Source organism: Triturus cristatus, chromosome 1_2 (assembly GCF_964204655.1).
Source record: "Triturus cristatus chromosome 1_2, aTriCri1.1, whole genome shotgun sequence".
In the NCBI taxonomy this organism is placed as follows: domain Eukaryota; kingdom Metazoa; phylum Chordata; class Amphibia; order Caudata; family Salamandridae; genus Triturus; species Triturus cristatus.
The window spans coordinates 835,598,573-835,614,494 of record NC_140580.1 but is presented as its reverse complement, the minus strand read 5'-3'; the positions used below and the strand labels follow the sequence as shown (position 1 = coordinate 835,614,494).

Here is a 15,922-nt window from a genome sequence, read left to right as displayed (position 1 = left end):
GCACTCGTTGACGAAAACTACTGCTAGCTGGGGATGGCTAGGGAGACATCCGGCTCCGCTTAGCCTCAGGTGATTGACGCCCCTCCCCCTGTAACGGAGACCTCTTCTGAACGCTGACTGTGAACGCTGATTGCCGCGGACTGCTGCTGCTGCCAAGAAAAGTTATATCTGCTGCTAGATTTATATGCACTTTAAACAAGAATGTTTCCTACTGAGATCTTGATATTTTAGATCAGAGAGTATGTATTGGATACATTTTAGGAAGTATGTCTGAGTATCAGCTATAAAATAATGTGGACCACTGAGAATCATGTTTTATATTCTTTAGATAAGATCTATTATGAATTTACTACGGAGTGAGTTTTATAGTTGTCAGTAATTATGGTCTGTCAATCTCTTTGTCCTGGTATCGTTTGTAGTTACCTCTTACCTGTGCTTTTTATCTGATGTCATACAGCTTGTCTGCTCTCGTTTTGTTTATTTTCCTGTTCAAATAAAAAAAGATTTACATAAAAAAAAGTGAAAGGAAGGGCGTCAATAAGGTTATGCAGTAAAGTAATGTAAGACAAATAAAAGGAGAGCACACTGACACCCACCTATGGACTACTAGTAATGACCCATGATAACAGGAATCCTGAGTAGAAAATGAAATCCTTAGCATCTAGCTAATACAATGTAAACATAAACTCGGTATTGGAGCAATACTAAATTCTTCCTTAACGTCAGAGAGAATTAACAAGAAATTCCTTTTCACTTTCAGGAATAACCTTGTTTAATCAAAAGAAGGAAAATAAAGGAAAAATCTAATCTCCATGGACAAGGGTCCCAATCAGATAAGTATTAGACTTTAAGGTAACATTATACCCCTAAGCAGCGCATACAGCGCTGTTACTGTAATTTAGTGAGTAATGGCTTTTTTTGTTTTTTTATCTTGTTGCAGAACTGAGGACGCTTCCGGAATGCAGCACAGTGGGAGCCGACGAACAGGAAAGCCAGGAACCTGCCGGGATAAGTGACCCGGAAGCACACCATTCAGATGCCGAACCTTAGAAAGCGAAGCGTTCCAGTATGAGCTCAAGGGAGTTTTATACTCCTTTGCTGGTACCCACGTACATGACGTAGGGGGACCGGCAGTCATGACAGTAGCATAGGTCTGCTCCCTAAGGAAACCCAAGATGGACTCCCTCCCTAACAAAACACAGCACATAATATTGCCCGCAGTCGACATGACACTCTCATGTGGCTCCTCCTTGGGAATTTTCCATAACTCTGGCACAATTGGAAACCTTCAGTACCTTTCACAGCCAGATAACACATTATCAATTTTCGTCCTTGGCCATTCCTCTCCCATGAGAACTTCTCTTCTCGCTCTTTACTGACTCCTCCTTCTCGTGCTTTGCTATCTCTTTGCACAAAACTCCCTTATTCTAAATAATGAGACTTATCCACACCTGCAATAGAAACAACTCAGCAACATACATTCCACGATGAAGGCTAAACATGAATTACATTCCAAATCCTGATGCGAGCAACAACCTAATTAATTTCTTCTCAAGGCCTAGTTTTGCTAAGTTAACATGTGCACAGGGTTACAGAATATGTGCACCTTTCTATAAACAAATAAATGCAACTGCTTAAAGCATGAATACGAGCAATGAATTATAAATGTTTCAGTGTAAATGCATCTGCACCTGATTAATTCAAATTATACATATAAACATTAGTTGCACACATCCTAATTATGTATCTCTCAATACATTTCATGGTATTTTCTCCTATTGCGTGAACACCTAACCTGTCACATAACCATATTAATCACATTCTAAATTCATGTATTTCAAACAAAACGTCCTTTAGCATAGAATACCCTCCACCTTTTAGTACATTAGTACAGGGACGCCTCGGCCCGCGTGAGATATGGTAATAATGGGGAATGTTCTGACAGGTTTTTTATCAGGCGAGGAGTCAGACAGGGTTGTATTTTAGCTCCTTTACTTTTTACTCTTTATATCAACTCTGTTACCCATCACCTGAATAGAACTTACCACGATTATCCGACAATAAATGGCAAACCTGTTCCCATCCTCCTCTACGCGGACGATGCTGCAATTATGTCCCAGACACCTATCGGTCTACAAAGGGCTGTCAATGCCTTTACTGATTTTATGTCAAGAAAAGGATTGAATGTTAACACCTCTAAAACTTATACCATGTCCTGTGGCCTAGGGATTGGAAAAAAATCATGCACTATTTTTCTGAAAGGTAACAAATTGGAAAACATCGATAGCTTTCCTTACCTGGGCATTACTTTTAACAAGAGGGGCACCTGGCGAGCTGCGGCTCAAGCGAGAGGCTCAGCACTCTCTAAAGCCATAGGGGCCTTGACCAATTTTTCGAAAAAACTGGGGGGTCGACCAATAAGCCCTTTACTGCAGATCTACCAGGCGAAGTGTATTCCAACTGGCACCTATGGATCCGGGATCTGGGGGATCGAACCCGTCGACCAAATTCAACGTCTGGAGAACGCCTTTTTACGCTATCTCCTGGCCGTTCCTCCCGGCACCTCTACTCACATGGTGCACACTGAACTGGGCCTTAAGTACATTATGGATATGATTAGATCCTCGCCCCTCTTGTTATGGCACAAAGTCTGGACCAACGAAGAGACACCTTTTAACAGGGAAATCATTAAAGATTGTCTAAAACTGAAAGATGTTAAGAATATTAAATGGTTGAACTATGTCAAGAATTTGTCTAGCTACATAGGGCATTCTGAATTTTTTACTGACCCTTCAACCTTAGCTAATATACCAAAACCAATGCTAAAGCAACTTGTCTTAACTTACTGGAGCTGCAAACGATGGTCTCTAGAAAATCAGAAGAGTTCTGTTGTGGATTATCAAAAATCAACCACCCTGAGTGGTATACAGCACTATCTACTCTTGGAACCATCTCCGTATACGCGCATGCTCCTGTCTCGTTTTCGCACTAACACCTTTTTTAGACTTCTAACTTTTCCTACTTTAAATTGCTGGTCCAGTGATTTATCAAAGTGCCCTTGCGATGACCTTTCAACTCAATCTAACATTCACAGTATTTTATTCTGCAGATTTTACCAACACCCAAGAGCTATTTTTCTGAAACCACTGCTTAAATCTTGGGGAATTAGGTCATGTAAGGAGGCCTACCAAAAATTGATATCCTTGGATACACCTTTAACCTTAGCAGCTGTCTCATCTTATCTGAAAATGTCGCTGAGGGTGCGGTTATCAATGCAGGCTTAAGATGATATATGCCTTGACGTTCTGATCCTGTATTCATATTTTTACTAATTTTATCATTTTCATGATTTAAATGAATTTTACTGTTTTTAAATGATTTTATATACATCCAAGTGTATGTACTTTTATGATATTGAAATTATATCGAATAAAGTCTACTTATCTATCTATCTATCTAGTACATTAGTCACAACAGAGTATATGTGAGTGCTGACTATGTGTGAATATGATGCACTTCTACATTATCTTCAGATGGGATCAAGATTACTCTTCTTAAGCTACATATCAATCACAGCAAGTCAGTGTATACTCTGGTTCAGACACTGTATTATTTGGTGGCCTCCAGCGACACGGAAGGAAGAGAGACTGTTATCAATCCATCTAAAGTGTAATTCTCTCATGAAAGCCACTCAGTCCACAGTGAGGACAGTGTCATCTCTTCTTGGCACCGAATGCCTGTCTCCACATGTGCGCTCTTCAGGAATGTTTCATGGGTCAGTGGGATCAACTTATGGGCAACTGGGAGGACAAGATCACTCTCTCCCCCATGCAACACAGTCTCTGAAATGGTGGTGCTCTCCGACGAATCCACTTCATGGGATGGCATTTTATCAGGCTGTCCCCTCCCAGACTATAGTAACAGATACATTGTTACTAGGACGGGGAGCACACATGGATCACCTCCAAATCCATGGAACATAGTCGCTGAGAGAGACGACCCAACACATCAATTTCCTCGAGCTCTGTGCAGTTCACTTGGCACTGACACTTTACTCCCTTTGTTCAAGTTCCAATCCCTGCTTGTTCATACGGACAACACAAAAAATATGTGCTACCTAAAAAAGCGGGGGGGGGAAGGGGGAGCAAGGTCAAGAACGTTATCCCATGAGGCCCAAATAATTTGGAAGTGGCTAATAGCCAGGGACCTGCGGATCATGGCAACTCCTCTCCACGGTGTGCAAAATGTTCAAGCAGACTCCCTGAGCACAGTCCTGCAGGAAAACCGCAAATGGGTCCTTCACAACGACGTTGTGCAAAACATCTTCAGGCTGTGGGGCGATCCGCACATAGATTTTTCCGCCATTGCAGAAAACAAAACATGCCCAGGCTTCGCCTCGAGGTTCTTCCAACCAGAAACACTGGGGAATGGCCTATGGATCGACTGGTCTGGAAAATTTCTCTATGCCTTTCCTCCAATCCCCCTGATTCCGCCAATCCCCTCTAGAGCCAGAATGATCTTGATTGTTCAGGAGTGGCCACGTCAATGGTGGTTCAGGGACCTTCTTCATGGTCAGAGCATCCACATCTCAAGCTGTGGCGCAGACCGGATCTTCTAAGGAAATTTGGAGGCCATATGGCTCACCCCAAAATCCTTGTGATCAAAGACTTTTTAGAAGGGTTGAAAAAGGTTTTTCCTCCCATTAGGCGTCCTTCTATGCCCTAGGAGCATAACATAGTTCTATCATGCCTCGTGCAAGACCCTTTTGAACACAATCACAAATTGTCCTTGCAACATCTCTCATGGAATCCTGCTTTCATCGTAGCGATCACATCAATACGTATGGTTAGCAAAATCCAGCCATTGTGTTCTCACGAACCTTACACCGTTTTTCACTCCAATAAGTTAGTAATGAGGACTCGCCTGAAACTCATTCCAAAAGTAATTTCTGACTTTAACGTTAATCAGACGATTTCCTTACCAACCTTCTTTCAGCATCCTTCCACTCCGGCATCAAGAACTCTCAATTTCCTTGGCGTTAGACGAGTCTTAAAGTTTTATCTAGACAAGACATGAGACTTACACAGATTGGTCCAATTGTTTATAAATTACGGCCCGGTCCGTACAGGTCTAGCAACTTCCAAACAATCCATCTCCCGATGGATAGTATCTTGCATGCTTTTATGCTACCAAAAAGCCAATAAGCCTTTATCCATCAGACCTAAGGCACATTCTACTAGGGGCAAAGCGACTACTGCCGCTTTGATGAGGAATGTCCCTATAGCTGAAATCTGCAAAGCAGCTACGTGGAGATCTGTTCACACGTTTACGAAACATTATTGTTTGGACTTGGATGCTACAACAGGTGCTCAAGTAGGACAGTCCTCCCTGAGAAATGTATTTGCTTGATTTGGTCATTTGGTCATTCCTCTGTTCTTTCCACCGCTCTTGGTGGGAATGGACTTGCTACTCTATTCAGTGCTTATGAATGTCAATGGAGATCCCCTGAGAGAGAAGAAATGTTTTTTACCTGTAATCTCAGTTCTCTCTCATTGGAATCTCCATTAAAGTCATATACAACTCTTCTGCCTCCGCACTGGAGAGGACAGAGGCGATTATTGGACCTATTTATCCCTGCCACATCTCTTCAAAAAGAACTGAAGCAACTGCCACCTGCTGGGCATGATGGGATACTGATGGTCTCTGGGTCCTTAAAGGCACAGACGCTGTTTTTACACTCATGTAGACAGCCTATAGGGCTACCCTGTCCTGCTACGTTTCATATTTCTACTTTTACAAAATGGGATTGTGAATGAGATTTAAGCAGTTTTTACAAATGATACGCTTGAAATATACATATATATGAGTTTCTTGAACCTTTTTTAAGCACAATCTGAAGAATTAGGCCTTTGTAGCCTTTCTTATAGGCTGCATAATGTTCTTCTCAAGTGTTTCTACAAGCCTTCCTGAAGAAAGTCAAACATTTACAAGTAAGAAGATATACTATGAGTTCTAGTTTATTATGCTTCCAGTTGCTGCAAATATCTCTATTTTCGCATTTCTGTTTCTTACCTGCAAGATGGTTGTTACCTACCAAGCTTACTCATGTACGTATTTCTCCAATTCCATATTTTATGGTTTCCTGGGTTGTACAGCCTTTGTTTGCATCACAGAGCCTCTGCAATGTTGGTCTGTTTGTATGTGTTTTCTTTATAAATACCAATAAATTTTACAGAACAAAAAAGAAGATATACCACAGAATTGTGCTCTGGGATCCCCGCATGTGGGAGGAACTATTCAGTGCTTATGACTTCAATGGAGATTCCCTGGGAGAGAACTGGGATTGCAGGTAAGAAACCATTCCTTCATCTTCTCTTCAGGATATAAACACCAAACCCGAAACACCTCTGTTTTAACATATGTTACAGTAATTGCTATGAAAAAAATGCCAAATAATGTCTTCAGTCCTTGAACTGCACTTTTCCCAAATCAAACACTCACTTTCATTTTTCATTTCCAAGAAAGACAAAAAGACAAACAGTGCATGCTTTTAGGAGCACAGAGAAGACTACTGAGAAATGCAATAGGTGTGGCTCCAGTGCTTCATTTATAAAAGAATAAGTGTTGTGGCCCAAAGTTTTGCTCAGATGCCCTAGGCGCAGCACTATGGAAGGTTGAGGTGCTGAATACCAAGGCTGCGCTGCATTGATTCCACCCCACGCCTCAAATTCACCACCGGACACTCCCTACGTCTTTATTTCACTCTTTCAGTTTGTTTTTTATCCCTGCTTTCTCCTTGTCACAGTTTTCTGTCTTTTTTGTCCTCCTTCCTTCCCCCTTTTGTGTTTTTTTTCGCTCTTGCTCTTGATCAAAGTCTATTGTGGAAAAATAAGTGCGGGTCCTAAAAAAGAAGCGTCAGAGGGCCCACCTGCAACCACCATCTCAAATTGAGCACTGTCTGCCTGGCTATATTTTTTATTGAAAAGATTGTGGTAATCATGAATGGTTTATAAAGTTTTGTATGATTAAGTGTGGGACGTATGGCAGAGTTCTTGTCTGACTTGAACTTTGGTGAAGGGGGCTTTTCAAGCACATTTGCTGAGAGTGTGATGTTTGGTCAACAGTGGTAGTGAGCTAGCTTGCTTTGAGTGTTATATTTAAGGTTCGCATTTATGTAATACGGAACTTTTGTTCATCTTTGATGTGCTTCATGGGAGCTGTAGTCTTTGTGTCGACTGAACTCAAATATCTCAAGGCAGTCAATTGTAAAAGAAAATATCTGTGCTTCTTACTCAGACATCTATGATCCTAATGTTCTTCTACTGGTGCTCAGTTCTGGCAAGCACTCTTTTATTTTAAACAGCATTAGAGCCCTATCGGGGATTGCTCCTAGACCCGGTTTCTATAGAATGCGATTAGTGATTATAAAATCTGGGCTGCTTGGCCGGAACTCTGGGAGTGGGGTGCGGGGTGGGCCCCCAGGTGGGCAATTTGACTTTCAATATCTATGAGGACCCAGTCGGGGTGGATGGGTAGTGCACTTGGGGGGAGAGGGGGGCGTTAGATTTATGTTGTATTTCCTTTAAGGTCTTATTGGGTATAGTAGTGGAAAAATGTCAAAGTCAATTCTATATGTTATAATTGTGCAGATGTCGCTGGGTTACAGGGCTCTGCTGTACATGTGCCGCTTGACCAATAAAATTTGTTTAAAAAACAAAAAAACTGTATTAGAGCCACACTTCTTTCTGGGTTTTCCAGTGTACTGATTCAGTTCTCTGCCTCTTTCACCTTTTGCACAGTTAATGCAGTTTTGCATCCGAATCAAATTTATTTAATCTGATATAGAGACAGATTAAACAATCATGAATAAAAAAATAAATACATGCATGGGCTTTGGGTCCACACTCATCATTCATAGATCTGTTCACCTGTCATTCACATTTTCCTTCCGCCCACTGCAGCCTACAGTATGGGGTAGTGGGTCAGCCCACTTCAGCCATTGGCTCTCCTGCACTGGGGCTGATAGCATTATTATTGGTTGCATATTAACATCCACCTAAAAAGAAGTGCACTTTAGTGCCAGGGAAAGTGTGCCAGTACTTTTTCTTTCCCCTCTTTACCTCTCTTTAGGTTAAAGCCTACCAGATAGCAGTCTTGTTGAGATAGACATATTGCAGACATGAATATGGCTGCCCTAGGGAAAGCATTCTGCCCATTGCTTACCACTGACTGCAATTTGTCATCCACATTTGCTTACTGTCTTTTCGCGGACTTTATTTTCGTTAGCCATTCCAGCTTGTGTTTATCCCTCCTGTGGAACATATCCTCTTCCCCATATCTCTAAATGGTTCTTTGTAGTCTTCCATGACTGCTTCCTTTCCAGGAACTCTTTTTAAAAAAAAATGTGTGAAGCACTCCATGAGAGTGCATGAGCTTTATCTATCGCCCTTGTATGCTTCTTGGCCACCCACCTCCGTACGCTCTCTAGCTTGATGGCCTCCTCTGTAACTCCCACCTATTGCTTTCTCTTGCCTCTGTGGTTTTTCTGCTGCCACGCCCTACCCCCCCCCGCCCCTTTCCGAATTCCTCTGTTTGGACCTTGGTTTTCTCCTTGACTTCCTGTTGTTTCAATCCCTCCCCTAACCTGTTTTGCACTGAAATATTTTGTTTTAAAAAAGCTCTGTTGCCTTTACTTTTTTTTGTGTGTCAATTCTTTATCACATTTTTCAAAAAATATATAAACAATGATCAACAATCAAGTAGCGTCATATAAACAAACAATGCCAAGGGTACATTATAAGATATGAAGAAAAGAGAATCAAAAAACAAAAGAGAATTACAAGGACCTGAGTTCCACACAAAGACAATTGCTACATATAACAATATAAAGTAAAAAGTAATACTACAAGAGAACAAAAATAGTATGTAAACCCAGTGGCATCACATGTGTAATATATAAACAAAGTCATCATGATCCTACAAAAGAACCCCATATGTGATTAATTTGAACTTGAGTTTTCATTTAATTTATAAATCATTTTTTCAAAGTTAGCCACATCGAACATGTCTCCAAGCCATAAATCGAGTGTCGGAATTACATTGGTCCTCCAAAAACCAAAGCCTTACTTTTTTTAGTTGTTTGTTTTTAGTTGTTTTTAGCTGTTTGCTTACCTCATTTATACCCCGCAAAAAAAATCTCACTCCCATGAAATATTCAGCGGATCGAGAAGTAGATGAGGTATCCTTTTGTTTTGGTGGAAGGGTCAGCCTGTGCGAGTCTTCCACGAGGTTAATGGATTGATAATTAATTGCCTCAATGCTGTCCTTGGAGAAGCACTGCATCAGTCTCAATTAAGCAGCAATCCTTTTAGAAGGCTGATACAGAAATGCAGATTACTCCTCCCCCCTCCCCCCAAACTAGCTTCAGCCCTTCCCATGCTCTAGTTTCAGGCTGTAACAGTTCTCAGAACAGGCCTGCGGGGAAGAGGAGAACGCCCATTCTGTGGTGGAGCTAAACAAACATCAATGTTTAGGATCTCATTTTATAGGAAGAGCCATGGGCACAAATGTACAGCCAAGTACACATTGGCATGTATATATATCGCGTCGAGACCAGGGCAAAGTCTCGCAAGTTTATTTCTTCGCAAAAATAATAGCGCGGCTCTCCTCTTGGTGATTAGATGTTATTTATTTCAAATCGTGTCTTTCTCCTATGCGTTTCGAACCGTAGTTTCTGATCAGGAACGCGTAGGAGAAAGACACGAGTTGAAATAAATAACATCAAATCACCAAGAGGAGTGCCGCGCTATTATTTTTGCGAAGAAATATGTATATATATATATATCCAAAACAATTGCTGATTCCTTTCAAACAACAGCCGAAGACCAAAATATTGGTACATATATATATATATATATATTTTCACAGAAAAAAAACATAGGTTTCGTGGGTTTTGTAGTTAGTTGGACATTTCACTCGTACAAAACCATAGAAATTCCTCCGTTATAGTTAGTTCTGCTAACTATAACTCGCGCCCCCGCAATGCACTGCTGATGACGTCACATATTACATCACTCATGACATGGTCAGAGACATCACTGGTGACATCACTGATGACATCTCAAATGACATCACTGATGACATCATCCAGTGACTGTGTGTTTCTGCGAAGTTTAAATATGTTTAATATATATAGGGAAAGGCGTATTAAAGAATGAGTGGGTGTATAAGTGTCTGAATTGATGATTTAGTAGGTGCATGACTGACTCTATAAGTGAGTGATTAAACGTATCTTACTGAATGCATGGGTTAGTGACTAAACTGTGTGAATGTCTGTATCCGTCTGTCTGTTGGTGTGTAACCAGCTATATGGATTTGTGAATAGCTACATGAGTGTCTATATGTGTTATTGATTGGTTGTCTGAGTATTTGTATGGGTACCTGAGTGTTTATGTGGGTGGGGTGTGTGTGATTCTGTGCAAAGATGTGTGAGTGGGTGATTCACTGGGTGCATGGCTTCAAGAGTGCATCTGTGATGGACTGTATGGTTGGGGGAGTGTGTGTATGGGTGTGTTAGTGAGTGAATGTATATCTCAGTGGTACATGTGTGAGTAACTACATATGTGAAAGGCAGTTTATATGTGTGTTGGATTATATAAATGGCTATAAGTGAGAGTGTGAGATTCTGAGAGTGGATGTATGGATGACTGTGTGCTTGTATCAGTGATTGTATAAGAGCGTAAGATTGTGCTAGTATTTGTATGAGTGATTGAGCTGGTGTGTGTATTACTGTATAGGTGAGTAAATGGCAGTGTGATTAATTATTTGCATGACTGACTAGGTGTGTGAGTACCTCTATGGATGAGTGGTGGTGTGTGAGTGTTTATATAGGTGTATGAGTGCATATGATAGTCCCTAGTTTCCCTGCTCTCGCTTCAATGAAGCAAAGAAGAGTTTGCAATGACAGGTGGCTCCTGCCCTGTCATTGCAAACAGCAGTGTCCCGGGGGTGGGCGCCCCGTGACACTGCAGGAGCCGACCCTGGGGGGATGGCGGTCCCCAGGGCCATCAAGAGCTCCAGGAGGAGGGCCGTGCGGCCCCCCTCCCAACACTTGAGAAGCCCCGGGGGGTGGTGGTCCCCGGGGCTTGGGGGTCTGTCACGAACCCCCCAATTTTGATAATTAGAGCCCTGGGGAGGTGGTGGTCCCCGGGGCATGTGGGGGGGTCTCGAGCCCCCCCACACAGGAATAATTAAAAAAATAAGAGCCCCGGGGGGTGGTGGTCCCCGGGGCAGCGGGGGGCCCGTGGGCCCCCCGCAAATTTATTTAAAAAAGCCCTGGGGTGACGGTCCCCAGGGCTTGGGGGAGCTTGGATGCCCCCCAACGTAAAAAATCAAAGCCATTTTTTCTGCCCCTGGGACCTGGCCCACCCGGAGGCCTCCGCGCTTCGTTTTTTGTTTTTTTTCGGCTGAAATTCGCAGTGGGTGCGCGAATGTCGCAGATTTTTTTTTTTAATGCTTTTTTGGCCCTGGGGGTCCTTGTGGGACCCCCTGAGCAGGCCTAGGGGGTCAGGGTGTTTCTACCCTGCCCCCTTTTCCTGTTTTTCGCATTTCTTTTTCTGTTTTCATGTGCCTAGGTTCTACCGAGGCACAAGATGGCTGTCAACACTTCCTGGAAGTGGAATGTTGACAGCCAATTAGCATGAAGCTCGTGATCGGGAGGGTGCGCGGATCCACCGCGGCCATAGATATCACTATCTTTATTTCTTAATTTCTCAAAAACTACTGAACTGATTTACACCATTTTTTAAAAGGTCGCTTTCGGAGCCAAACAGTACCTTTTTGCCAAATTTGGTGTAATTTCGTTCAGCAGTTTTTGCTTTAACTGTGTCTAAAGTTTCCTATGGGAAATTGATTTTTTGACCTCTATTTTTTGAATTTTTCAGGAACTACTGAACGGATTTACACCATTTTTAAAAAAGGTCTCTTTCTGAACCAAGGGCTACCTGTTTGCAGAATTTGGTGTAATTCCGTTCAGCAGTTCGGGCTATGGGAAATAACATGGAGAAAACGCGTTTTGGGACCCCCCTTTTTTCTCGGCCCCCGCTTGACGAATCACCCCCAAATTTTCAGGATAGGAGCTGACCGGAGCGCCCCACCAGTTTTGAAACTTTTGCAAAGATTCGTCATCCGGCGCCAAAGTTATTGGGAAAAAAAAGTTACGATTTTCCTATGGTAACTAGGTCCTAACTATAACTACCTACTGGTGACCGCCAGTAGGTAATATATATATATATATATATATATATATATATATATATATATATATATATATATGTGTGTGTATATAGGCTGCCTCACAGAATAAAGATTGACACTACGTACTTTGGCTCTCCAAGCTGGGTGTTCTTTTTTGGAAATATTAATTGCGGCCTTTCCCGGGTCGCGGAGAGCCCTCCCGCGGATGTGCGGATCCGAGCGCAGGTATTTCACAGCGCAACACGGAACGTTGTGTCCTCTGTTTTGGACATTCCAGTCTTGCAGCAAGCCCCATCTGGTACAGCAACCCACTGGGGTAAGAATTTTTCATGGGGTTTACGGCAGCCGCATTCAACAAGGCAAATGCAAATTAAGGAACTCAATATACCAGCATGCACTATGCAAAATATGCCCACCACGGAACAGAGAATGCTGGGTATAAGAGATGCGGCAACCTGCCTGTCCTCATTGTCGACACCTGTGAGCAAGGGCGCGAGGACGCCCGAAACGCGTAAGGACTTGTTGACGAGACATTTGCTGTACGTATGAAGTTTGTTCAGCAAGGCTGCCTCACAGAATAAAGATTGACACTACGTACGTTGGCTCTCCAAGCTGGGTGTTCTTTTTTGGAAATATTAATTGTGGCCTTTCCCGGGTCGCGGAGAGCCCTCCCGCGGATGTGCGGGTCCGAGCGCAGGTATTTCACAGCGCAACACGGAACGTTGTGTCCTCTGTTTTGGACATTCCAGTCTTGCAGCAAGCCCCATCTGGTACAGCAACCCACTGGGGTAAGAATTTTTCATGGGGTTTACGGCAGCCGCATTCAACAAGGCAAATGCAAATTAAGGAACTCAATATACCAACATGCACTATGCAAAATATGCCCACCACGGAACATAGAATGCTGGGTATAAGAGATGCGGCAACCTGCCTGTCCTCATTGTCGGCACCTGTGAGCAAGAGCGCGAGGATGCCCGAAAGGAGTAAGGACTTGTTGACGAGACATTTGCTGTACGTATGGTTTGTTCAGCAAGGCAGCCTCACAGAATAAAGATTGACACTACGTAAGTTGGCTCTCCAAGGTGGGTGTTCTTTTTTGGAAATATATATATATATATATATATATATATATATATATATATATATATATATATATATATATATTCACTTAAAAAACCATAGGTTTTACACATGTTATAGTTAGGTGGATATTTCACTCGTAAAAAACCAATGAAATTCCCCCGTTGTAGTTAGTTCAGATAACTGTAACTCGCGCGCCCGCAATCCTCTGCTCATGACGTCACATATTACATCACTCATGACATGGTCAGTGGCATCACTCATGACATCACCGATGACATCATCCTTGTGATAGAGTGGCGGCCGCGCGAGTTATAGTTATTGTGAGAAGTTGGCCTGATGTATGATGTCACTAGTTCTAGTGCACACCTTATATCAGTCCAAATACCCTTATGGTGATTGGTTGTAAAGTCAACCTTATAGACCAGCTATCCTAGTGGTAGCATGGACAAGAGCAGTCTTAGGCTAAACTCTGAATGGCATGTGAAGCCAGCTGTGATACCATATATAATCCCTTGAATACCAAATGAAAGGACACCACAACAGATATATATATAAAATAAAGGGTATTTATTCTAGTCAAACCCTCAGCACTCTTTATGAGATTAGAGGTAAGTACAACACAGTCTTATTTATGCATACATTAAGTAACACAGGTAAGTAATACAGTTAGGCCCTAGGGGCCACGCAAACCATATACTAAGTAAGTGGTATAAGGACCACTTTCACGGAAATAGGATAGGCCTAGGCCTAGGGAATCGCTGGGGCTACACTATACTACCAAAGGTTAGGAAGTGGGAGGCCCACAGGATTCAGGTGCAGAGTGGAAACACTCACGCGTAATGCATAAAAGTCACTAGCAATAGCACAGTTTAGAAATAGATAGATTTAGGACACTTCCGGAGTAGCTAGGAAGTCGAGACGGGAAAACTAGACACTAGGATAGTCACTATCCTGATGAGCACCGGAGTACCCAAGTTACCTAGCCCACAGGCTGCGGGTGCATAGGGGTGAAGTTGCGTCGGGTTTCGTCGTCGACTCCTATGGATGCCTGAAGAAAGATGCTGACAGGCAGTCAGTGAAGAGTGTCCGGTGGATCCCAAGGCTGGGATCACGAAGAGGGGAGACCTGCAAGCAGAAGGGACAGAGTCAAGGTCACTAGCCAGTGACCACGTGGAACCAGGAAGGAACCAGGCGATGTCGTGAAGATTGCAGGTGAAGGTGAAGCTTGTCGCTGCAGCCACGAGGACCAGGGAACGTCGAGGACGACCAGGACCAGGAGGCGAGCTGTCCCACAAAGGCTCTTGCTGTCGGCTGCGTCGAAGTTGGACTACGACTCACCAAGCCTTGGCAAGCGGAACCCACGCAGAACGGAGGACTTGCTTCTGGTGCAGACCAGGAAGGTCTGGGGTGCTTCTCTTTTTCAAAGAAGCAGGAGCCAGTCTGGAGGAGCCAAACCAGCGATGAAGATTTCAGGATGCGTCGTCACAAAGGCCACTAGCCAGCGGGCAAGCAACCGGACAGACGCGGCAAGCAGGAAAATGCAGAAGGGCCCCACGCAGGACTCGTGGAGTGTGGGGGGCTGGTCTTCGGTGCAGATGGTGCTTGGGGTTGGGGCTTCTCAATCCCCGGTGCACAACTTCGAGGGTGCCTCAGAAGCTGCGCTGGAAGATACTAGCCACTTTTTCCAGGTAGCCGGTCCCACGTCTCTCGTCGCCTCCACGGATCTCAGCTCTGCTGTGGATGTGGATCAGGGTCGGAGAAGTCTGGAAGTCAAGGCTCTGGTCAGGCTCTGCAGTCGGTCCCTCGTAGAACTTTAGCAAAGCAAAGGGTAGTCTCTTGATGGTGCCTGTTTGCACAGGGTAGCCACTCCTTGGCCACAAGGGAGATTCTTCAGTCTTCTTCTTTCGTCGAATGTCGAAGGTCCAGAGTTTCTGTTCAAGTTGCAGGTTCAGGATAATCTAATCTCTTGAGGCCCAACTCCCACTCTTATACTAATCTGGGGGGCTGGGATACCTGCTAGGTCACGCCTTATGGGTGGGACCTGGGAGGGGGTGGTTACACCCACTTCCCTTTGTCCAGTTTCGCGCCAGAGCTGGGGCTGGAGTGCCCCAGCGCCGGTTTGAACTGGACTATGCAAGGAACACCTTGTGTGCCCCAGGCATGTCTCATTCCTTTCAGCCCACCCTGCCCCAATACACTAAAGGCTGCCTGGGGAGGTGCTAGCACCTCCCCAAGCAGGAAACCTATTGTCCAGGCCTCCCTGGCTGGGATCACTCCCAGCAGCAGGAGGTCAGACTTGTGTCGTGGCAGCAGCATCCATTTTGTGATGCTGAGGCTTTGGTCAGAGGCTAACAGTTGAAGTATGATTTTAACATGTCTTTCCCTCTAGAAGGGGGGAATAATATCCTCATGTCCAGAAATGGTATGGAGGTATTATTCCACAGTGTTAGACACCTTACACGACATGTTTCGATAAAGCCAAACCATAGTTACCATAACCGTTTAAGATTATAAGGCACTTTAAGAGTATATGGTAGGCGATATCATAGAACAGCTATAAGGACATGGTTCCGAAAGCTGCAGA

At 43.7% G+C, this 15,922-nt stretch overlaps 2 protein-coding genes across 3 annotated transcripts in view; one reads left to right on the top strand and one right to left on the bottom strand.

The window, feature by feature from the left end:
- Positions 1 to 9,353, bottom strand: part of LOC146868106 (uncharacterized) — a 230,857-nt gene extending 221,504 nt beyond the window's left edge. The window contains exons 1-2 of the mRNA XM_085608951.1: positions 9,172 to 9,353; positions 431 to 485 (exon numbers count right to left, since the gene is read on the bottom strand). The gene's annotated coding sequence lies outside the window, so the exon portion shown is untranslated. The remainder of the gene's footprint in view (positions 1 to 430; positions 486 to 9,171) is intronic.
- The window catches only part of LOC146868105 (uncharacterized), a 29,355-nt gene that overhangs the window by 11,145 nt on the left and 2,288 nt on the right, over positions 1 to 15,922 (top strand). Inside the window, exon 2 of one of the 2 annotated variants that reach the window (XM_085608952.1) lies at positions 6,236 to 6,349. In XM_085608952.1, coding sequence (XP_085465078.1) covers positions 6,236 to 6,310 — 75 coding nt within the window. In that variant the 3' untranslated portion in view covers positions 6,311 to 6,349. Of the gene's footprint in view, positions 1 to 760; positions 892 to 6,235; positions 6,350 to 15,922 lie in introns of those variants that run through there. The other variant, XM_085608954.1, reaches the window with a different exon arrangement.